Source organism: Pyrgilauda ruficollis, unplaced genomic scaffold, assembly GCF_017590135.1.
Source record: "Pyrgilauda ruficollis isolate IOZ18807 unplaced genomic scaffold, ASM1759013v1 scaffold168, whole genome shotgun sequence".
Taxonomy (NCBI): domain Eukaryota; kingdom Metazoa; phylum Chordata; class Aves; order Passeriformes; family Passeridae; genus Pyrgilauda; species Pyrgilauda ruficollis.
The window spans coordinates 249,888-274,980 of NW_024515653.1; the positions used below are offsets into that span (position 1 = coordinate 249,888).

General features: G+C 43.3%; 1 protein-coding gene across 3 annotated transcripts in view; it reads right to left on the reverse strand.

Annotated features, from left to right (window-relative positions):
- The window catches only part of LOC121351459 (protein spinster homolog 2-like), a 134,514-nt gene that overhangs the window by 31,357 nt on the left and 78,064 nt on the right, over positions 1–25,093 (reverse strand). For all 3 annotated transcript variants that reach the window (XR_005954799.1, XR_005954798.1, XM_041463601.1), the window contains exons 4-9: positions 19,631–19,782; positions 17,727–17,793; positions 15,011–15,153; positions 13,759–13,911; positions 11,919–12,108; positions 6,364–6,429 (exon numbers count right to left, since the gene is read on the reverse strand). Coding sequence is in view for 1 of the 3 variants with exons in the window: in XM_041463601.1 (XP_041319535.1) it covers positions 6,364–6,429; positions 11,919–12,108; positions 13,759–13,911; positions 15,011–15,153; positions 17,727–17,793; positions 19,631–19,782 (771 nt within the window). In the remaining 2 variants the exon portion in view is untranslated. The remainder of the gene's footprint in view (positions 1–6,363; positions 6,430–11,918; positions 12,109–13,758; positions 13,912–15,010; positions 15,154–17,726; positions 17,794–19,630; positions 19,783–25,093) is intronic.

Sequence of the window (25,093 nt, forward strand, 5' to 3'; positions counted from 1 at the left end):
CAAATTACTTCTCCATGAAGGGACTAGAGCTCACAGATAACAGAGCCTTAACCACAGAAGGGGATGAAAAATTAAAACATAAAAAAAACCCAGCAATCCCCTGTCCTGTTGAATGACCTTAATTTTATAATACACTTTTTAGAGGCAGAGGAAAGTAATTGTCTCTGGCATAAATTGTTAAAGACACTGGCTAGGGACATCTGCATCAAGTCCACATATCCCAGTTTATGAATTGATCCTGTCTTGATTTAAAGGCTGGAAGTAATGAAGAATTCAATAGGTCTCTAAATCCAAGTGAGCGTTGTTTCTGCCTGTAGGCACTGATCTCACTGTGCCTTTTGCTGTGCCTCTGACAGGAATGACTCTTGTTCAGCCCTTTGGAGACCATGATCCCTTTTATTTATCCACTTTCTCTCTGACGCGCTGCCTTCATCTTTCTTTAGAAGTCCTGCCTTGCCAGGATCCTTGCAATCCTTTCTCAAAGTAATTTATAAATTAAATGTGACCTTTCAGGAGTGGCCCATCCCCAGCCAGAGATACACAGAGATCCTTTACCTGGACTGACTGGCAGGGAGGACTCACTCAGGGCACAGGACCAAAGCACATTGCAGTGCTTGAACTACTCCTCACAGGGAAGGGGAGTTGCCCTGTCTGCAGTGGAAGAATCACCAGAAAACCAGGAACAAAAGAAAGAGCATTGAGAAGATCCACACTGAAAGAGAACTGATGCCTATTTAAAATTATCATCTTGTTCCAAGCACAGACAATTCCGAATTATGGGTAAAATTAGATTAAATGCTTTTCCTTATGGTTTACCATGTGTGTTCAGATGACCTGCCAGTTCTTTCATCCCTGCTTTGACAAAGCTGCAAATGCACTTTCATGCCATGTATTAACTAGGCACCCTATTCAACTTCTTTTGTGTAACAGAAGAGCAGAATATGTTCAGATCCAGAGCAGCTGCCCAGCTGTGGATGTCAGGCCCTGCTCTCCTTTTGCATCCAGCAACTCAGAACATAGCCAAAAGAAAGAAGTCCCAAGAGGAAAATGAGCTCAAAACTTCATTAGAGACACAGAAATGTGCTGAAGGTCAGGATGTGAACAGTAGGAGAGCCCCACAATTCATTCCCATTCCCCCAAGAGGCAGATAATGGATGCAACCTGGATAGACCAGACAGAAGAAAAAAAAAATTAAGAGTGAGTTATTTTTGTTCTTCCCACCTGGCCCAGTTCACACAGGGGCAGTGGAGAAACATTCTGCAAGAGCTCTTTGGGAAAGGGCATCTGAGTAGATAAAGTAAAGTTCTACCTAATTCAAGAGCTGCACATAAAGGTGAAACACAAAATTTAAAAACCTAACATATTTTTTTATGTAAAGTTTATGTTAACCAATGTGGAGAAAATAATCTGCCTGGTTCTGTATTCTATCCATTTTTGTAGCAAAAGGACAATAGAAATAGCACATTTATTAAAAATTTACCACTTTCAGGGAGTGGGAGTGAATTGATGTTAATCAGAGGAAGAAATCTTAATGATACCCATATCATATGTGTGCATGCATATATAAATATTTATACACATGAATACACACATATATTAGACACAATTTTGCATGTGTAGCTATATTATGCAAACACAGTTTTGCAAGTAGGAGTACAGTTTCCAGTTTTACTGAAGAAGTTATTGATGGTTGAAACACCATAAAGTGCTAAAACTTGGTATATTTGTTCTGGAATTCAAGAGACAAACATGCCCCTCAAAGCAAAAACCCAACATGTAGCAAGCAAATGAACATGATCTCCATGAAAAACATATTGGAAAGAAAAAAAAAAAAATAAAGCTTAAACCAGCACCTCCAAAAAACAACAAAAAATACTCCACCCTATCCTTACTTAAAAAAACATTTTGTTCTGATGGACAGGAAGCAGTTGGTAGCAAACATCTACTGTTCTTGGAAGACAGAAGTAAATTATAACTCTAAATTATAACTCTAAATAAATTTCAATACTAAAATAGACCTAAATTCAAACCATGCACAGCCTGGTTTGGACATCACACAGAAACTGGAGGTGGGAGAGCCACAGCAGCCAAGGAGGAAGCCTGTGGGATTGCCCTGGCTCATCCCTGATTCCAGGTTCAGAGGCAGGCAGCACAGAGGATGGGCAGGGTGGCTGACCAAGCAGCTCTGCTCTTTAAATAGAGGTTCAGAAAGGCCAGGGATTACTGCTGACATCTCCTTCCTGTGATGAAACCAGCAGGAGTCGGTCTGAAAAAAGATAATGGGGAAAGCCAAGGAGAGATCACCCTTCTCCCAGGAAAAGGCTATGTGCCAAAGAGCTCAGTTCTGATGTTTATGTCTAAGCTTGAATAGAAACTCGACTCTCTCAAGCACTCTGCTGCCCTTTCTGGGTCAGGACAATTCACACTGGTCTCTTTCAGCACCAAAGAGAAAGAAAACATGCACTAGCACTGTTCAGCCACTGACAGAACCTGGAAATAGCCCAGTTGTCCCTGCTGCTCAGAAAAGGGAAAGGCTGGGATCCAGAGAGACCCTCCATAAAAGCCAGGCAGACACTGTCTAAAAAAAATACTCCTAAATGAAGAGAAAGGAGGCTGCTGTGGCTTCCAGTTCCCAGCACCATGGAGCAGAACACCTCCACCTGCAGCCCTTGGATGGTTTGGGGTGGGCTGTGTTCCATCATTCCCAGGCATTCCTCACCTGCCTTCAAATCTAACCTGCAGCACTTGGAGTATTGTGTGGGGACACTCACAGAAGCAACAAGAACCTCTGGAAATGCAATTTATCTTTGGCTATAAAAATAGGGCAGCATTTTGTACTAAATAAATAACTGGGTTTTATTTTTAGGGAAGGTAATCAGAATAAAAGCAACATTCTTACATGCCTATGGCACAGCTGAGCACCAGTCTGTGCCTGTTTCAAGCCTAAAGGAAGACTTTGACTTTACAAGAAAGCATCAAAGCAGCTTCTCCATGGCAGGTCATGACCATTTAGAAAGAACTAATGTTTTAAAAGAAAACAGAAATATGCAGAGCAATTTTTTTTGCATGAATGTCAGGACTATGAATAAACTGGAGGATGGCTTTTCTCAGCAAAGTCCTAAAGAGACTGTGATTGAAATAGAGGCATTTTAAATTGCTTCGTGGCTCTTACACAAATATTCCAAGCCCCTGTCCATCATCTCTGTTTTTGAGATGTGGTATGGAGGAAACCCCCACTATTAGCAGCAGATTCCCACAAAGCCCCACACACTGCACATGTCTCAGAGTGTTCCACACTTGCCTGCTGCTCTGAAGCTCATTCATTATTGCTGTTACGAGGCAGTTTTAATGCTACTTTGGGGTTCTGGTAGTTTTAAGGCCAATTTGCAAAGATGGCTGATGAAATCTGTTTCATAATTAGCAAGCTCCACACAAAACATCCCTCCTTTCCCCAAGCACCATCTGAGCATGTGCCTGGGAGGAGATACAGAGGGTTGTGCTCAGGAGAATAAGACCTGTTTTGTACAAATTTGCATTCAAATATCAGCCTTTCAGAATCTCAGAGCACTGCTGCACTGACAGTTCATCAGAGCCAGCACTTGGCATCTTGGACTGCAGAAAAGACAGGAGCTGTGGATGCAATGCAAGCACAGAGCTAGGAAGAGCCAACAATGAAATTGGAAGATAATGAGCAAACATCCTTGTTTTGCCATGGAAATTAAACTTGCAAAACCTCTGGAGGTCCTTAACAACTTGCCCAAAAGGACTCTTAAGCAGTCATGGGATCAGTAAAACTTGGGAAAGCTGAGAGAGATCATCTGGGAGGCAGTTTCCAAAAAGCCTCACTCCTGGCATCATGAAGTCAGCAAGAACAGTGTTCAGGCAGTATTGAGAGCTTTTATCCATGAAAACAGGGTAATATTTATGTATAGGATGAAAGTGTTGTTAAGCTTACGCTAATAATGCTTTAAACTCCTTCCCAGCCTCAGGCAAGAACAGACACACTTCTGATTACACCAAATAAATAGTAATCAGGAAAATTAATTTGCCAAACATACAAAGTGCATCTACTAAAGCATTTCCACATCTTTCTCTGGCAAGGACTTCCCACCAAGCTGTCTGTCAAACATGGCTGTAGCCTTGGCTCTCACCTATTGACAGTCTGAGCCCCCTCTCATCCCCTGTGTGATCTGTCTGCACTCCAGCCTGTCTGCTTCTAGCTCTGGCCTCATCTAAGTGATGTTTACATTTATTTCTTTAAAACTTTCACACATCCACTCATGCTGTTAATGCATCAAGCAGGGCATTATATACAACACTTAGTCCATTTTCCTAAACAGAGCAGAGAACAGTGAGCTGAAAAGCTGGCAGCAATTACCAAAATCCATTTTTCAACATGGCTTTAGTTTCTTTCCTGTGTTTTGGAAAATTGACCTATTATTTCCAATCATTTCTTATGGAACTCTTTTGCACTAAAGCAACATAAATAACTGCAAATGCATCCCTACAAAATGCAACTGACTATAGGATGCTGGTAAGACAGATGGCAAATCCTATAAAAGCTGTTAAAAAGCTACAGGATATTAAAGTCACATTGAAATCAACACAAAAAAACTCTGTAATTAAATGGGACAATGATGGCAGCCCTAATACCCTTGATATAACAGAGCAGTTGGTTGAAAATATCTTTTGGGGTTACCTTGAGACAACACAAGTTGAATTTCAGGTCTGTCTCTGGCACAGATTTTCTGTAAGACCTTGAATGTGTCTGACAGGATCCTCCCTCCTGGCAGCTGGGACCACCTCAGCTGAGCCCTTACCTGTGCCAGCCAATGTTAAGAAGGGTATAAACCAGCTGCTGTTTAAACCTCTCCACTAATTCTGAGTGGAGAGAGCTGGGATTGCTCCTGGGAACACCACAGCCAGGGGCAGGATGTGACAGGAAGCTCTGGCAGGAGGCAGGAATGAGCAGCTACACATATTGCACTGTCATTTCTTCCTCAGCACAGCTGTCTCCAGGCTGCACATCCATGCAAGTGTTGAGATCCCACATTATGAGTGGCCACAGCAGCCTTGAACTCAGCACAAGCTGAAAAAGCCCATGGAAGCCCCAGGGAAGCCACAGAGCTCTGTCCCACCACAGCTGACCTGCCAGGAGGAACCCTGGGATTTAAAAGCCATGCAGTGCTAGCAGAGTACACTGACAACCCTTGTTTCTCTGTGCTTTACCCACACTGAGAGAGTGGATTTAACCACCCCACCCCACCTCTCAAAGCTTTCCCTGCACAAAGGAATGAAAGATGGAAAGTTCATCAGGCAATGCAGTGATGGCAACTGCAGAGCTACTTCAAAATATAAACACAACCTTGAACTTCAACATAAACACAACTTAAGCAGAGGCTTGAAGTTCTTTGCTGAATCAATACATCAACACCATTATCTTTACATCTTAGAATACTGAGCTCGATTGTTTCCTCGCTGATGTTTGCATAACCAGCAAATACAAGTCAAGGGAGTTTCCTATTGATGCCAGACTGATTATATTTTTATTTCTGTCAACAAGCTGACAAAAGACCTCGGGAAAGTCCTGTAATGGTTCTGTGCCTTAGTGCCTTTCTTTTCATACAATTAGCAACACCTCCTTCACAACAGGGCTTCAACGTAAGTTATGTTTGATGGGCTCTGATGGAAACCTCTACAAAACATGCAGAGCTCTTGAACAAATGTCCAGACTATTTCATGTGAAAATGGGGCTGCTGAGATCAGCTTGCTGATTTGAAAGACTTAAAAGCTCTGTGGTAGAGAAAGAACAGAAAATGAAGGACATGAGTTGAAAAGTTCCTGACAGTTTCCTCTTGGACAAGGTGAACATGGTCCAAAAATTCTTTATACTTTCTTTTCCTCTCTGCTCTCCCAGAGGTGGGTTTCTATTGTGTATGTGTTGAATGGTAGGTAGATGGGCTGCCTTTGTGGTCAGAGGAGGGAGGGAGGGATTTCCTATTGCAGAACAAAGCTGAGTTATTGATAACAGAGCCCACAGTGCTGACTGTTAGGAAAAGCTGCCTGAATTCTCTGCATGTGGGGTTTTGCACAAACACTTAAAATTTTGGGAAATTATTTGAATTCAGAAATGTTGTCCTTTCTGGACATCTCTCCCTGGTGCTCAGAACAAAGGACAAAAACGGATCTTTTTTCTCTCTTTCTCCCTGTGTCACTTTTCAGTAAGCAAAAATACTAAGAATGAAAACCAGAATAGGTTAAAGTAGGGACTAGGATCTAGAAGAAATTGTAAACTTCAGGTTGTTCTTGCAAGTTGACAAACTGCTCTGAGCACAGAAAGATGCTGTTCCAAAGTGCACTCACCATTAGTATGTCTGCTGTGATAGCCCAGTTTGAGAACAGAAGAGTTTCTCCGATAAAAATGCAAATCTGTTGTAACAAAACACACAAAAAGGAGAAGATTTATTCACTTGACATTCAGAGGAAAAATAGCCTGTCACAAACTTTCTTTTGTTGCTTATTTTTCTCATACCTACACAGCACACTCCTTGTTGCTGTTGTGGTTTATCCTGACTATTAAGAAACCATAGACTTGTATCAGAGCTCTAGAGGGCTGAAATGTTGTTATTGTAAACTAAGTTTATGACCTATAGAGCAGCTAAATTAAAGGCTGACACATTCGATTTTAGACGAACATGAAAAACCAGCACGAAGAGACAGCCCCAGGCTTGCATACCTAGAATCACAGAATTGTTGAGGTTGGAAAAGCCCTTTAAGGATCATCAAGTCCAACTTGCATTATTCTTTTTCAAAAAGCCAGTTAGAAAAGGCAAGAAAGCCACAACTCCCCAAACCACAGCTATTTCCACTCCTGGGAACCAAGTTTTGTGTTCAGCTCTGCAGCAAACCAGCTGAGGTTCTCTGCAGAGAGCTGTGGAGGATCCCTTCCCTCCCTGACAGCCTTACACGAGTAATATCTGTCCAGGGGAGACTGGAATTAACTCTGGGCTTTGCAACATCAGTGTCTTGTGGCGAAATACAATCCTTGACTCTCTGGAGGTGGTCAGCAGGAGACATTAAAAGCCACAGAACTGCAAGAGTGGCAGCTGTGATATGACATGACCACTGCCACTGTCTTTCCCACACACCAGTTGAGGTTGCCTAAACCCCTCAGACCATCCTGCCACTGCCAGGAATAATGTGCTTTATTTAGCAAGTCTTATGCACTGACCTACAGAAGCTTCCTCTATTTGTTTCTAAAATTGTCTTTGTTTCCCAAATATTTTCCCTCCCTATCCCCTTTTTGTGTGACTGGATCTGCTTCCTCTGTGATGGTGTCCAAGCCAGTCATTACAGCCCAGCTGGTCAGCTAGGAAATCTCTATTTCCATTTTCCCACTGCCCACGGGTCTGCCACAAGACTGGCTCTCCCTGGAAATGACAACTGCCAAGGTAAGAACACATCCAACAAACCAAGGTGCTCTCAGGAGTTGAAGCCACGTGTCCCATGGGTGCCAGATACATACTCAGATCTGCTCTGAAATCTGTTCTGCTACAGCTTTGCAGCTGCTGTTGCTGGGGTTCTGTGGCTGGAGAGACTAAACTGAGTTTGGGAACAATGGAATCACACTTCTCAGTGCAGCATCAACGTGCCCTGCCTGCTCCCAGCACTGCAAGCAGGCAACTGCTTGCCTTGAGCTGGTGTGAACTGCACACATTTGAACTGCTACAGGCAGCAAGAACTTGTCCCTTGTGCAGGAATTTAGCACAAGTCCTTTAAATAAATCACTGAAATGCTACAAAGTTCAGAGCACACCAGTTCTGAGCTGATGAATGTGTATTTCAACCAATCCATGAAACATGTGATTAATAGGTGGGTACTGGTAAAAGGAAAAGAGGAACAAGAGGAAGATCAAAAAGCAGGATAGAAGATACATTAAAAAATGTCTGTCCTTCAGCTGCTGATGGGGACTTATAAGAATGAGTTCACCCACTGCAAAGGGCATGTGAGGCTATGTGGCATTTCTGCAGCAGGGAGGCTCTGGGGAAGCTTACAGCAAATAGGGCAGCCCCAGAGCAGATAATAGCTCCTGAAATGCTCACAGTTTTGACTCCTCACACACTTTTTGAAACCTCATTTTACACTGAGACTTCACCTCTACATATACATCTATTTCTGACTTCAGCTGTGCTGTGTAACATCTCACTATGTCCATTTGGTGTCTGATTGCTCATCTGTGCTTTTCTGTTTAAGTGATCAGTTAGCCAATTCTGACTCCCCAAAATGACAAATAAAGCAGGTTTCAGAGTGGACACACCAGCAGCTCTCACAGCAAGTTCTAAGCAGGTTACAAATGCCTTCCATGACTGCTTGCAAAGGGTGTAGCTGTCAATATCTTCATTATTTGTATTCCTCTCTGAAATGGTGGGTGAGACACCCTCATGTACTCCTGAATTTGGAGCAATTCTACCTCCAGCTCAGTTCTGGGCAATATTGATGCCTCAGAAGCAGGCAGGTCACCAACAACATGATAACAGAAAGTCCCTGGGGTTGAGACTAAGATGCTGTAAAAGCTCTCTGGTAAGATTTTACCCTGAGATTTGCTGTTTCTGCAAGACCATAAAATGTCTTTGAGGAATTGAAATAGATGTTGAAATGAGGAATTTGGAACAGTGTCAAAGGAAGGCAAAGCAGAGCATCTCTCTCCAGCCACTTGGAGATTTAAACAAGTGTAAAATCTGCAGTTGAAATGTCTGAGCAGTGTGAGATGATGATGCCACACGTAATGGGTTTCCAGAGACAGGTTTGAAAAGCAAGTTTCAAAGAGTTTGTATTTCAGGAAAAGTGGGACTTACACATATGCAAATTGGTGCTTTAAGGAGCTGGATTACAACACACAAATCCACATGCTGCAAGGAAAACTGAGTAAGAAGTCATTGAACTATACAACCAAGCAGGATAATAAAAGAGAGAAACACAGGTGTCTGGGCAGCTAAATTATACAGAATTGTTGTTTCAGCCCACCTTGCCAGCCACTTCACCACTGCCAATAATTTATGGGATCAGTATGAAAAGATTGGCTGGAAAAAGTCACCTGTCTACCTGCCTCAGGTGGGAGTGTCTGCTACAGAATGGGAACAGCAACTGCCCCCAGGGACCAAAATCAATTGCAAGAAAGGACTGAGCAGGAGAGAAATAGTACATGTGCTCAGGGGAGGGAGAGAGCAGACAGTACACAGCTTGTAAGGGGCAGGGTGATCATGTTAATGGAAATGCAGCTCTTTTCCAAAAAGATAAAACCTAAAACCAAGAAATGAAAAAGCAAGGGCTCTGCAGGTTCTTGCTGGAGTGCTGCACACTTCATTTAAGCTGATGCCTGTATCAGTCAGCAATAAAGCTCTCGACTGTTAACTAAGGCAGGGAGGGAGATGGTGGAGAGCTGGTGGCTGCTACAGTTCTCTCTCCCAGTGAGAGAGAACATCATCTCATGGGAACCCACCTAATTGCTTGGAAGTGAGAATTTTAAAGCTCTGAGCCAAGGAGGGTTGCAAAAACATTCACTGTCAATTTTTGCACGGTGTGATCCATGACAGAAGCCTAAGGACAGTCACAGTACAGAAGGTTGGCAAACAGCACCATGCTGGGGGACAGACATTGCCTTGCCTTCCACAGACACAGAACTCAAGGATGTGAGCCAGCACAAGCTGTCAAGGAAGATATCAGAGACAAGAAAATCAACCCATAAATTTTACTGTATTGTTTCCAGAAGGAGATTTCATCACGGATTTTGAGATAAGGAAGGTAACCTAGCCCATCATTCTGTCCACAGCCACAGAACACTCTTCTCTCCATTATGGACCAATGAGACTTAAAACAAAGAGCAATGAGAAACTGCTACACCATGCAGCCTGGCAATGCAGGTCTCCTACTCCTATTCTCATTGAAACACAAGGGAATTTAACTCTCTGGAAGTCTGCAAGATTGCAACAGCTCTTTGAATGGCATGGAAAAACATGAGTTTGTGTTAGAAACTTGCCTTGGAAAGTCAATTCAGTGTGGCACTGCTACAATAATGAGACACTGGTAGCTCCAACCCACACCTGTCCCCTCTTTCTGGGCATCAGGTTTCCAGCAGCAGAGTATTTCGGGCTCTGGAGAGGCAGAGCTTCTTGCTTCAGCCTAACAGCATCACAAACAGGCTCATATTCCCTATACCCCCTCCATAAGCAGCTGTAACTTCCTTTGCAAATCATTGACTCTTTATTAGATTTACTACTCATCCATAATAAAATAAATTGGTTTGAGGACTGTTTAAATGATACCATCTATATTTATATACTTAAACAATGCAGAATAGTCACATGGCTATTAAAAAAAACAGAAACAAAATAAAAATGAGATTAATAGCCACCTCCTGCTGCACGATTTCTGAAAACAGTATTTCCAGCCTAGAAAGGAAGAAGCTTCTGTATAAAGAGACTGAACACCACAAATGAACATGTCTGTCACTAGGTCTGAGAAAGGAGAAAATCACAGCTCTGTGTGCACAAAGAGGTGGAGGGAGCAGGTGAGGGGTGTGATAGATCAATGAAAGGAGGGTTAATGATTCACCACCCAGTAACAGCCTCTCACAAGTTGTCTGACGTGATCATTTTCTGCCAGTTCAAATGTTACCTCATGGTCACAAGCCAGAGACCTTAAACTTAAATAGCTAGAGGAGGTATTCTTGGCTGAGTCTTAATGATTTTGAACTTCCACTCTTTCTGGTTGTGCTTCCCCATAACTGTGGCAGCTGCTGAAAGATTCAGCAAATAACCATGGCCAGGCCAGTGCTCAAAACACATAGAAATGAGGAACAGCAGCTGGTTGGTTACTTGTACAGGAATTCTCCTTGCTGGATGAGCAGGTGCTGCTGTGTGGAAGTCAAGGGTGGGCTTTCAGAAGGGGTTTCCCACTACTCCAAACATCTCATACCTTCCCTTCATAAACTTCTCCCAGGTCCCAGGCTTCTCTCATTCTGACATTAAAAGGGAACCAGAGATTTGTTCAGTGCCTGGATTTTTACTCCCTACTGAAAGCAAGATTCTAGCCTGAGGCTGAATTATTACTGTTAAGCTTTTCTTTGTCCCTTTAGTCTAACTAAAAGAGGGTTGGTTTAGATGAGATGTAAGGAAGGAGTTTTTTAAAAGCGGTAAAGCATTGGCACAGGGTGGCCAGGAGGTGGTGGATGCCTCATTCCTGGAAATATTCAAGGCTGGATTGGAGGGGGCTCTCAGCAGCAAGGTCTAGTGCAAGTGAGAGCTGGATGACCTTCCAAAGTCCCTTCCAACCCAAACCATTCTATTTATCTGGATCTATTTGATATCTTTTCATATAATTCAGTGATAAGCCCTCAGGGAGGGGCCATATTTTAATCTGCATTTGTGCAGCATCAAGTACTGTAGGTTCCTGGGCTATGGTAATACAGATAACAAATTGAAATTGCTGGCTTATTAATACTGGCCTGGTGCAATCCACCTGGTTATGGAAATGAATGGTACTGAAAGGGAGCCAAAAGCTTGCCCACAGACAAATTACACTGTAATTGTCATCTGGTACCACTGCAGCTACATCACCCTCACTGCAAGGGAAGTGCTCAATTTTCCTGTACCAAAGCATTAGGCAAGAGCAATAAAGGTGTGGATTGAGGTGCAGATAGAACAGCCCAAAGGCTGTGGGTTTCCATGGAGCTCTGAATTCTGATGGCAGCAGGGATAAGCAGTTGAGATTTCAGGCACACTTCGTGCCAGAATGCCAAGAGGCAAAAAGAAGGACATTCAGAAGGGCAAAGAGAACATCCCAGGCTTTCTGCAGGAGACAGTGCACACAGCCTTCAAGGAGCTGGGTAGGGGCTGGCATATGGAAAGGATTATACTTACATAGGCTCCCACGATGCTGCTCTTGGCTGCCACGAAGATCAGACAGATGAAGATGGCTGATCCCAGCATTCCAACAGCACAGACGAGAGGATCAGCTCGCTGGGTCTTGGACCTGCACCATTTGGTGGCTCCTGCCCCTGTGATTACACCCAGGAAGCCAGTGAAGCACGTGATTGCTCCGAAGATCAAACTATCCAAAAATAAAAAATAAAAAAAAGGAAAGAAAGAAAGAAAGTAAGAGAAAGGTGGGAGGATTTTTTTTAAGGTTTTCCCCAAAATGGGCATAGTCTTTGTGTATTATTACTTTATTAGGTGTTAGATATTATTATTTTATTAGGTATTATTTTATTATTAATAATATAATTATTAGCATAAACTGACTAATGGAAATTTGCACAATTTGCACAATGGATTTTCATATTTTAAATAAAACAAATGCTCATTATTTTAGTCCTCTTCCCCTGCAATTAAGAAAAACACAGCATATGAAATTTATCATTGTACACAGGTTTTGATCCATGGGCAAAGGGGTGCAAAGGGCTCACGCTGCTTCCTTGGGTAGAACTGGGATTCCTAGGAAGAGCCCTGAACAGCTAATTATGTATACACAAAACTAATTAACAACCTGTACTTTGATCATGTGAGGGGAAATCATGGACAGGCACCAGGAAGCTTCAGGGCAAGGAAACCTAACAAGACTCTTAAATACCAGTGATTTCCAACATACTCTGACTTTATAACTCTTTTCAGGCCACTTCAAAGAAGCTTTTTGCTGTTAGGTTACACATCTGAAATATGCTAATTTCAATTTAAAGAGCCAGGAGCATTCTCCATATGATATGTGCAGGACTTGGATTACAGAGTCTTGGGCAACCACATTAGAGTAGGTTGAGGACAGTTCAAAACTGAGGTGTCATCAAGGAGGGGGAACTTCTCTTTGTGAACAGCTGACAGGCAGTCAGGCTGGAGCTGTGTGTTTTGCTCACTGCATTTTTGTGGAACAGCCTGAGCTTGCCCGCTGGACACTCTGGTTGATGGACTCCACACCACTAACTACTTTAACTGAGATGGGATTATGTCTGTTATGGCAAGAAAGTTTCTCTAATATTATTCTCCCTCTGAACTGAAAAGCAAAAGATCTGACAAAAGGTTTTTTTAGTATCTTTTATTTACCTAGAGGAATGCTTTTATAGCATTTCCTGGTTTGTGCCACCATTGTAAATCACAAAATGAAGTATTACTTTTCACAGCTTATGTGTTGCAAGTGATATTCCATAACCAGGACTGAAAACCCAAACCACTGGAAAGCATCAAACACTCCAGCCCAAAGTGTCCCAGATCTCTGGGACATTCTTCAGCAAAACTCAGCACACACAGCAGTTTACAGAGCAATAAAACAGGGAAGTCCTGCCTCACACAGAAACAAAAGCCTACAGGATTAGTCTCTGCAGCTTTAGGGAAACCATTCCAACCTCTGAATTACAGGCACCACTGGGGCTCCCTAACCTGCCAGCTTATTCTGCTGCTACCACAGATGGGTCTTAAGGAACCAAATTCTCAGCTCTCCAAACATCCTCCTTAGAGGATTTATCTTTTCTACTCTGCACCACAGCCTGGGAACTAAGACAGAGCTGAGGTCATTGCTTCTCCCTTGGTTTGACTTCATGCAATGAAGAAGAGAAATAAAGCCTAGTTTACAATCCCAGCATTTCCTACCATTGTTACAAGGACCTAGAGGAAATTACAGACATTCTAGTACCTTGTCTCTGTGGGACTTGCCTGTTTCCTCTGGTAAATAATCCCCCACCCCCTCTGTAAAGCAGCTGACTCTGACTCTCACCTATCTTTGGTGCCACAGGGCTGGGAGCTGCAGGTCTCTGCTGTCTTCTGCACAACCTGTGCTCTGTGAAGATACAGAGGGATCCACATACCAAGTGCCCCCGTGGCAAAGGAGACAGCTGAGGTGGCCAGGGATGAGAACACATAGCTGCGGCTGGGGAGACAAAACCAAGAGCAGGTTTAGTGGGGAAGGTGGAAAAGCAGGACCCCCACACAGGAGCCAGTGCTTCAGTGACAAAGCCCAGTGCTCCCCCACACTTGCCACCTCCCTTTGCCAAGGGGCAGAGGTAACACAAGCTATAAAGGCATGGAGAATAAGAAGCAGGGAAGGTTCACATGTGATGCTCCAATAATATACTGAGCTCATCAGAGATGCTTCACAGGGGCTGTTTGAGAAGACAATCAGTACTTGGTCACTAAGACATGATGTGTGAATTACAGGGCTTTCACCCTAATGTCACCTCTTCTCCCTCCCCATCCATGCCACCATATTGTTACTACTTACATAAACTACCAAAAGCAGTACCATAGAAATAATGATAAATTAGCTCACATCGCTTTTCACAGTCCTTTGGCACGGGATGACAATACCAGGGAGGTATTCTAGCCAGTAGTTCCATCACAAGTTTCCCATCAGAATTACAAGCTAACTCTCAATTCACAAGTGAAAGTATTTGCACATTCACAGGCCAGATTTCTGGAAGGAAGTGCAGCTGCTGAAGCACTTGTGAGCATGTGAACCTTTATGCACACATACAAGTGCCCAAGCACATTCAGTTCTCATAGATTCAGCCACACATGGCTGTTCACATATATTTAAACTTGCCACAGTGCAAGCTTCTGTGCATTTTTTTTATCTTAAATTGCTAAAACTCTCTTTTCCCCCTCAGCAGAATAGCTCTTTTAAAGAAGAAAAAGGATCTAAGTGTCTGAACAGCAGTGGCACAACAATTAATACAGGAACACAGCAATTTCTACACTTCAAAAGCCCTGATTTGTGTGAAGTATGAGCCAAACAAAGCAGGCTTTTGCTTAGATGTCAGTCTTGGAAAGGTTAGAGCAAAACTTGGAATTCGTCATTGTCACAGCAGTCAATACCTCATGTAACTGTGATTCTTCCCTAGGTCCACAGACTAAACTTCCTGCAACTCCTTGCATGTCGTCACTTTCCAGCCTCACCGTGCTAAATCCAGATCATTGGATGTTCCAATTAAGCATTAGAGGCAAAACGTGGTTTTTACTCATGCTCTTACTTTCTAATCAATGCTTTCATGTCTCTCAGCCATGAAGTCCGAGCCTTCAGCTGCCCCCCAAGCTGTTCAGCATTTCCTCTTTTAGCAGCAGGCACAAATATCAAGATGAGTGTCCCTGTTATCATTCCTAGGAGTGGAGATACCTGCAAGAAAGGAGCAGGGAATTAGCACAGGAGTCAGGAGGGTTTTCTTTGACTGGTCAGGAAGAAGCAGAATGCATCCTTTTGGTTTCAGTGACTGCTCCTCACACCAGTCAGAACCTGTAAGCTTTCTGCTCCTTTCTTCCTCCATGTCATTCCCTGCACTCTCTTATCTCACTCTGGAAACATGCAGCTTTGAAAATACTTTGAGTAAGGCAGTCCATTGTGTTAGTAAGAAGATTCATCTAAACGTGATTCTTGAGTGGTCTTTAACTCTTTGGAAACCCACTCCTAGCTGGACTGAGAGACCAGCTGGTTTCTGGGTGAGTGCAGAGGCCATTTAAAGGCAATTAGACCAGCTGAAATATTTCTGGATGTAGGGAAAATGCTGGCTTTGAAAACTCTTGCTTGATATACATCCCTCTTCCAGTAACCCACAATGGCTTCCAGTTTTCAGGCATCTTCCTCAGTACAACAGACCCAGAAACATTGAAAATTCAGGCTGGAAGATAGGGAAACAATGCATTCAAGGGCTTGATTTCCCAATATCCAACCATTTCTCCCAAGCTCTAGGCAAAAATACAAAGATCCCACAGCATTTTGTAAGCTATAAGAACTATTCTTGTTTTGACACTAAAATTCCATTATTGTCAGAATGGAAAATAGCTCCATCAGGAAAACAGGAACACTGATTTCCCTGAACTATAATCTCATCTAGACATGCTATTTAAAAAATAATTCCTGTCCAAGAAAAAAAAAAAAAAAAAAAACAAACCAAAAATCCTTCCATTATTAAAACAAAGATGGCCTTTACACATGGAGCAGTCTTTCATGTCCAAAGATGACAAACTCACAATCCTTCTAGGAAAGGAAAGACAAAAATATTTCAGAACTTAAAAGTCAAGAAAATCACTCATCCAGGAATTCACTGAAGCCTGATACAGTATCCTTATGACAGCTGAACAGAAGACAAAGAACTGGTAAAAAATATTGGAAATGCTGTTTTTTCTACAGCCAGATGATTGCAAGTGTCTTTGATTTTTATCTAAAAGCTTAAGTACCCATCAAGACAACATCCATGGGCACTCAGTAATGCTGCAGTAAAACACTCACTTTATTGTTAGATCCAGAGACAAAGCTGCCACTTGTCCATGTGCCCTTCTCTCTTTTTCAGCCCACTGAAGTGTGGATTATTCCTGGCCTCTTCTGTATTTGGAGCCCACAGGAGATCACAGAGGGAAGCATCATCTTAGGGAGTCATTCCCATCTTGCAAGAGCAGATGATTGCCACAGGGATGGAAGCTGCCTTACAGTGATGTCTGGATGCCTTCTGTATGTGCTGTGTGACTACAAAGCCTGAGCAATGGTGTCCAAAGCAACCACCACAGATGTGTGCAGCTCATCAGATTCCCCAAATTTTGTACAGCTAGGGAAACCTGCACCAATGTGTCATTTATAGTGGAAATCATGACCTGTAAGGGGTACAGTCTTGCAGATAGCCTGGACTTCTCAGGATAACTATGAAAACACTACCTGAAAAGTCCTAGTGATGATCTCTTTTCACAGATTACCCATTTGGGTTTTACAGACAGATTTGGGTTTTCCAAGAGTTAAAGCTCCAGTTAAAGCCCTGCTGACCAGAGGACAGGTTTTGGAGTTTCCACTCCTTGTGTTCACCTCTGCTCAAAAGTTCATGTCACTCTTAAATATTTCTGCTAATGAGGCAGCATCCTCCTGGTGGGAAGCTTTAGGCTACTCCACTTTCCACTCCAGGTGCACAGCTGGAAGCTGCCCTCCACTCTCCCAGATGATCCATTCTTGGTGATGTTCCTGGCTTCGCTTACCCTGGGCACGGTCTGTGTCACAGAGGGCATATTTGCTTCAGATGGAAACCCTTGCATTTCATCACCAACTGTTATAAACAGTGCTGGCCCGAGCTTCATGAGATTCATGGTCTCTGTGAAGTGCCAGAGCCAGAGAATGCATCTCACATGCCACCCACAGCAGCAAAGGTCAGAAACCAGTTCTGCTGGGCCACTTCCTCCCAGCTCTTTCAAGACATCTTTGTGTGCAGAAGCTGTTTGTGAGTATGTGATTGGAGTGGATTATCTTTTCAGCCCATTTATCAGGGTCCCAAGAGGTTAAAATAGAAGGAAACGGACTGTCTCAGGGCAGAAAAACAAGCGGAAACTGGAACAAAGTGTTTTTTCCTCAAAGCCGGAAGCCATTCTCAGAGTTTCTTGACAGCAGGAGACTGAAAGACTGTGGAGTTGATTTAAGGCCAAAGCCTTGTCTTCCTTTCCCCATCAAAAAGTCATGATTGATTGATTGATTGATAACAAAGTGACTGGAAAATTCTTGCTCCCAAGTAGGGAAAAGTACCAAGTCCCACAAGCCAAGCCCACGTATCTTTGCTTAGAGAGTGCATCTGCCACGCACTCAACATCCACAGATGTAAATTCCAATCCTTCACCTTTCAGATATAACGACAGGTTGAACCATTGTGTGATGGAACTCTTCCTAACACTAATCAACCAACCAACCCTCATTAAGATGTGTCATTAAAAGGGACTCACCCGCAGTGCCCAGTGCCAGTCTCCAGCAACCTGCTTCACACTCGAGCCAGTGATGTATCCCAAGCCACTGCAAGAAAGGCCAAGAGAGAGCTGGTCAGAGCTTTAAGTGTGCCACAGTCACAGCTGTTCTCAGACAAAGGCAAAGAGAGGCACAACCAACTGTGTGTCCTCAGCTCTCCTGTCCCACAGGATGAAATATGGGGATTGAAGCAGGAGGGTGGCTAGTATGTGACTCTACCCAGCACTGCTGATCTAAAAATGTACAAATCTGATGGAAATTTGGAAGCTTATAGCTGACCTTTCAATCTACAGTGGATGGAAAGAAAGACTCAAAAAGAATTTATTTCCCAATTTTCACTTCTACATCAGGCCTTTCTCTGTGCTAATATGAATATTAAACAATATTACGTTCACGCTTTCAGTTAAAAAGTGCCCTTCAAGGACAGGACATATTCCATCATTAGATTTTTTTTCTTGCCACTAAATAGTACTTGTTTCTAATTAAGCAGGAAGAGACTATTTTCTATTAGCTTGGAAGAAAAACCAAGAAGAACATGCAAGAAGTTTGATGGGAGATGTTCAGCCACATGTAAGACAAAAGGTGCATCACAAGAGACTAAAGGTGAACGTAGCCACAGTTCTCTCAACATGATCTGAAGGTAAATACCTTTTTTCAAAACTGCTGCATTTGTTGCTGAGACTGTCTTGGCTAAAAGTTGCCAGGATTGCAGTGGGGCAACTGTGAGCCCCCCTCCCTGAGCCCCCTTCCTTTATTGAAGAGCTTGCTAAGCTTTGGAGGTTGTCAGCTATAACCTCCCTAGAATTGGACATTTTACCCAGACAGGCCCCAAAATCAAACCATGAATCATCACAGACTGGTTTGGATTGTAAGAGACCTTAAAATCCATCCAGTTCTACCCCCTGCCATGACAGGGACACCTTCCACTATCCCAGGCTGCTCCAAGCCCTGTCCAACCTTGGGCACTTCCAGGGACCCAGGGGCAGCCACAGCTTTTCTGGGAATCTGTGCCAGGGCTCCACCACCTTCACAGCGAATAATTTCTTCCTAATATCCAATCAAAACCTCTTTCAGTTTACAGCCCTTGTCCTATCCTCTATGGTTTTGTAACCTGCTGCTGGATATTGAGACAATGAAGTCCCAGAATCAGACTCAACAGGATGAATATTTGAAAGTAATTGAATTTTCTACGTGAATACTTGGAATCCTTGGTCCTCTTGGCAAAATATTCTTTTCATCAGTTAAGGATCTGTTTCTCTCTTTTTCCTCAAGAGCAAAAGGATGTTTGTGAGTTTTATCTCACAGGTAAGTGCTCCAGCTTGTAAAATGCACCACTAGAAGTTTTTTTCTGAGTTTGGACTATGTTGCCCATGTATTCCCTGCTGGAAATGAACCCATATTGCCCTTTTTCCCAGGATGTTGTCCAGCTCTGGGAAATGGTATGCAAACTATGCAAAGCCACCTTGCTGACAACCTCACAATAGAGGGTTGGCCATTATTTTAAAAAATAAAAATAATGACAGATTCCCTCCTGTCCCAACAATCAGATACTGTGTTGGGCTGATAAAGAAATTCCACTGAAAGAAAAAGTCAGCTAAAATATTTTTATTCCATTTCCATCCCATTGCTGTAAAAAAAAAAAAAAAGGAAAAAAACTAAATAAACCAACAACAAACTTCCCATTAGTTCCCAAAAGTCACACATGAACCAGCAACATGTCCAAAAAAGAATCTAATTCCTGCAACTAATTAGTCACTGCTCACAATATTTTCCTGTCTGCATTCCAGCCCAAGTCAAGAGCTATCATCATTAGCAATTTCAGATCTATGTGAGTTTATTTAAGAGAAAAGCCATAAGCAGATTGAAGAACCTTTGTGTCACTTACCTGCCCAGAGGAATTGCAAAGTAGAAAACAGACAGCATCAGGGTCCTCGTGTTTCTGGTGAACAGGTCTCCAATGATGGTTGGTGCAATGGTAGAGTAACTCGCTTCACCAATGCCAACCAAACCCCGTGAGAGCACAAGGAGCCAGAAATACTGAGAAAAGAAATATAAACATTAGCAGGTCCCCCCTTGGCTTTTTAAATTCAGGATGGACAACAGTCAGGGAAAGATAAATTCATGTGACTGGAAAATGATTCTCCTGTATGCATTTATTTTTAGAACTTCAGTTGTTTCATTTGTCTTTTGCCCAGAAGAAAGGGACTATATTTTTTGTGAAGATTTATAGGCATGAAAGAAAAGTAATAATAAAACATTTACTCAGTGACATACAATAATATATCCTATAAGAAGCAGAAGACTCCCAGTTTGTTCCCAGATCCCAGCTCACTCATGCTGAGTTGGGAAGGTCTGGGGAGGTGGGTGAGTGTAACAAACCCTGCTCTGGGATCCAGGAACAGCAACTCCTGCCAAGCACAACCCATCCTCCCCAGCATGCCAAGGACAGGTTCTACTGTGAAATCCTAAAGGCTCTTCAAAGTTGGGAAAGAGTGGAACCTGAAATCCCCCAAACTAAATGTGTTTCTTCACTAAAAACTATGGAATAATGGAATCTTTCTAAGGTGCTGAGCACCCATCTCACTCCACTTGCCTTGAACAGCAGCAGACACCTCCCCAAAACTCTCAGAGGAGACCAGAGCTTTACTGAGAAGCCCAGGAACACACGTGTACCCTCTAAGCAGGACCTGCAGGGAATGACCCAGAGCCACACAGGGCAGAGGCGTGCAGGAGCATTCAGCTGCCCAGGCAGCACCTGCCTCTCTGGGTGAAGGGCAATCCCACAGGGTGAGGATATATCAAAAAACAGGCGACCCCAACGTCTGGGAATGATTGGCATCTGACTCCATTGACTCAGAATGCTGACCAATTGCTTTATTAAAACTATATTATATTACATTATACTATACTATATTAAAGAATACTAGAAGGATACTATACTATACAAAGATACATACTAATGAAAACTCATGACTGTCTCCAGACAGCCAGGACACAGCTTTTTCCAACTGGCCAAGGAAACAAAACAATCCTCAGCAGAATCCAATTGACAAATCACTTCAAGTAAACAATCTTCCTAACATATTCCACATGTGCAAAAACAACAGGAGCAGCAAGTAAAGATAAGAATTGTTTTCTCTTTCTTCTCTGTGTTCAGAGCATGTGAATGCCACAAGGACACACTTCACATTCAGCACAACACAATCTAAAATAGTCAAAAAGGAATTGCTTAGCTAATAGAATTTTTTTAATGGCCCATTTCAAGCAACACATTGGTGAACTGTGAGGACCTGATTTTCCACCTAAGCTCTTTCACTGCCCCTGCAGTTTTCTGGGTGCTGCTGGGTGCAGGTTAAGACACAATGCTTTGATGCCTGAATACCAGATACATGAGAACAAGCAAACTCTCAGCCATCTAAGCAGCTTGAGCTACACCCAGAAATAATTGCAGGGACAGAAATGAAGCAGTCAATGCAGAAAGTTGTAAGCACAGGGAAATCTATTTCTACAAATTTAACCTCTACAAATCCTCAATTTGCTGTCATTATTCTGTAGATCATTTGTGAGAAGAACAGCAGGGATTTAAACTGAAGGAAGGCAGGTTTAAATTAGATATTAGGAAGAAATTCTTCCCTGTGAGGGTGGTGAGGCCCTGGCATGGGGTGCCCACAGCAGCTGTGGCTGCCCCATCTCTGCAAGTGTCCAAGGCAAGGCTGGATGGGGCTTGGAGCAACCTGGGATAGTGGAAGGTGTCCCTGCCATGGCAGGGGATGGGATGGGCTTTAAGTTCCTGTCTGTGATCTGTCCTTAACCATGAAAGTGCTTTGGGAGAAATGAGCAATTACCAATTCTTCTTCCTCAGATAGGAAAAAGTCAAGGGAAATGACTGATTTTGTGCCCGACAGCAAAGCCAAGCTAGAGTACAAGTCTCATTCACAAACATGGAAAATGCCACGCAGACTCCAAGCCATGTGCATCAGTCATAAATATATCCATCAGCAGACAAAAATCTACCACTGACATGTTTGCATTGTTTTGCTCACTGTAATCCCTGGTTGAAAAGAATATTTTGAGGATTCCAACAGCCACAAAAACAAAATACTTTTGGTGTGAATTTTGGTGTGAATTCTGGAGCAATACCCATTTTCTGCAGGAATACAAGTTCCTTCTTTGCAGCAGGGTGTGTGCAGTGCTGCTCACATTCATACGTAACTCACACACGTGGGTGTGAGCAGAAAGGGCAATACTGTGACTCAAGTGATTTAATTTATGTCAATTTCCCAATGCTCAACCACTCCACTGCAGAAATATGCTGGCAGTCATTGGTGCACAGGTAACCAATGTATTTTGAATGAGCAACAGTATTTATAGCGTGCTGAAAGGCTTAGTCAGGCAGAATTAGAAAGCAGGGAATTGGAGGCTGGCTGTGGTTTCTGAGGAATTTTAGATCTGGATCACAGAGAGAGACAGGCAAAGTAGTCACCCGCCTGGGATGAGCATGGACAGTGTTACCTACAACTGAAAAATGACAAGTTTGTAAATGCACTGGATGCTCCTCAAATTTGAAACACTTACAGAAAAATGACACAATTTTGTGCTCACCAGCCAGTATTGCTCCCAGTGGATGCACTGGGTAGGAATTTTCTCCAAACAATGCTGTGAGAAGGTTCCTCTTACAATCCTTGTGCAAAGCAGGAAAACTGTACCAAGTATTCCCTTTGTGGTAGAGTGACTCAGTTTCATCAACACCATGGAATCAGATGCCCAATACCATGAAATCATCTGCAACAAGTAACACATTCACTCTTCTCTCTCAGTTTCTCCTCAAATCCCTCTCCCTGGCTTATCCCATGCTGACACACTTTAAATATCTGTTTAATATTTAAACTATGTTCTTTGAAGCAGTGGTATTCCAACTTAAGTAATGAGATTTTTACTCCATCTGGGAATAAAAGCAGTCTTAAAAAGCATAATCCACATAAAGACCTGAATGGTATTGCCCTTCTGAGATCAGATATTCAAGACTACGGACCATCCAGCCATTAAGTTGTGATATCTAGATTAAACATACAAAAATCTAAAACAATTTAGGGAATTATTCATAGTTGGTGCCTGCTTTTAGAGCTCTGTATCTAGGATTAAACAGCTAATTCCTCTTCGTACCAGTTCTTTGGGATCTTTGGCTAGCATGCACCCTGTTGGAACTCATGTGATAAAATTAATTTGCTAAAATGAGCTGGGACCTCCATCTTCCAACTCTAATCAGTCACTCAAAATTTATGTTTTAGTTGTCTCTGAAAAGGGACAGCTGTGGAGCTCCTCAAGACAAAAAGTGGTCCCATCCATGACAGGTCTTGTCTTTTTGTTTTCCATACAAGAAGAAAAAAATACAAACAACAAAACAACTCTAAAATTCTTAAGCTGCTGCTCATTTGGACCACAGGTATTGGAGTGTACCAGCGTTACTGACGGGGCTGCCTTGGTCTGTGTGGCCTTGGCTGCTGCCCAAACAGTGGCACCCGTGGAGTTTTCTGCCCAGAGTCGCTGTTCAGTGCCTGTGGTCACACTGGGCACGTGGGGACAGTCCGGGCGTGCCCCGAGCTCCAGTGCCTGCGGCTGGAGCTCGCTGTGAGGGGTCACTCCTCAGGCCTTCCTGAGCTGGAGAAACCTTTGAGGCGAGGTGGAGAAAGGAGTGGGTCCTGATGGAGAGCTTTTAATCCAGTTTTTATTTCGGTGGCACAGCCTCTGAATCTTGCAACAACTCCGACCGAACCTCCAACACAACTCTCCACCAGAACCTCGACCATGTGCTCTGCTCACCCTTTTACCTGGGCAGGGGGCAGGGGAGGGGACCCAGGGAGCACCAACCAGGCACAGGGGAGGGGGTCTCAGGTGAGAGGGACACCTGGGTGGGCCAATGGCCCCCCAGGGGTGGAGAGCATCCTTTGAACCTGCCAATTGCTCAATGCTCTCCTTGGGATTTCTGGGTTGATAGACAGTGCCCAGCAGGGGTCAAGGGTCGGAAAGGAAGGGTGATTCCCCACCTGGGGAAGGAGATTTCAGGGAGAAACCAAGGGAACTGAGGCAAGCCATGACATCACACCGCAACACACAGGCATTCCATGAACCACTCAGAAACTGGTCCCAAAACCACATACAGGCAGCTGCTATTTTTTGTGCACATTTATACACATACACCCATAGAACATCCCTTTTCCTCTCCAAGCGTATGTGGACATGACAACCTGCACAAACACATGGCAAAGTCAGATATTCCACATGCTGAGGAAAATTCTGTTCTCCTCCACAGCTGTAGCAGGACATCTCTGCCATTTCCTCTGCACTGGATTTTCCCCCCACTGCTTTTCCATTTAAGTCCCACCTCAGTGTTCTCAGGAGTTTTATGAAAGAAAAAGGGCTGACACCAGCTCAATTCTGCCAGTGCTCAAAAGCAGAACAGGCAGCTCAGACTTTAACTGAATTTCACTGTTCCCCAAGCAGAAATTGATATATATTGAAGAAGCTAGTTTCTTTCTATATGACTTGGTAACTCTACTGTAATTTGTTCATCTGTGCAAGTAGGTTTCTGGCAGGAAAATTGAAAATATCTGAGTCAGCTTTCAGGACCTGAACTAATTCCTTCCCCACAGGTTAAGCCCAGCAACGTCAACACTTATCAGTAGTGTTTTCCTAAAATGAAATGCCTGAAACTGATGTTTTTTTGAAACAAGGTGCTATTAGGACAAGCAATTAATTTGTCTTTAATTTTGGAAAGTAGTCACATCAGAGACTGTCTGCACCTCCATGAGAGCTGCCAACATCACCTTTGGTTTGGAGAGATGCAGTGGGTTTTTTGGAATGAATTCACAGCCTCAATACCCCTCCTTGCCTGTGTGTCAGCCCAAGGTGCAGCTCCGTGGCTGTGCTGGGATTCTGCAGCCACAGAGCAGCACTGTGGCACCAGCCTGGCACTGGGAAGGGACACCTGAGCCACACAATTTGGCTGCTGTGAGTTCCAGGAGCAAGTCAGGATGCAAAAGGGCTTCCAGTGCGTTTCTCCAGCTTGTGTGGCTGGTGAGACACAGGGAAGATTCCAGTACCCAATAAACCATCAACATATGGAAAGAATGTTGGCTGCAGAGACCCAGAACTGCCACAGCCTTCCTGGGAATTTCCCTTCAAGAGATGACATCACCAGAAATTAATGCATGGAGAAAGCACTGATATTTATGAATGGCAGATAAAAAGGGTCAATGGATGTGTTCTCTTCTTCCCATCTCCTAAATATATAGAAGGAAAAACACCCTCTAGCCATAAAGCAAAAGAAACCCAATTCCTCAAAATAAAA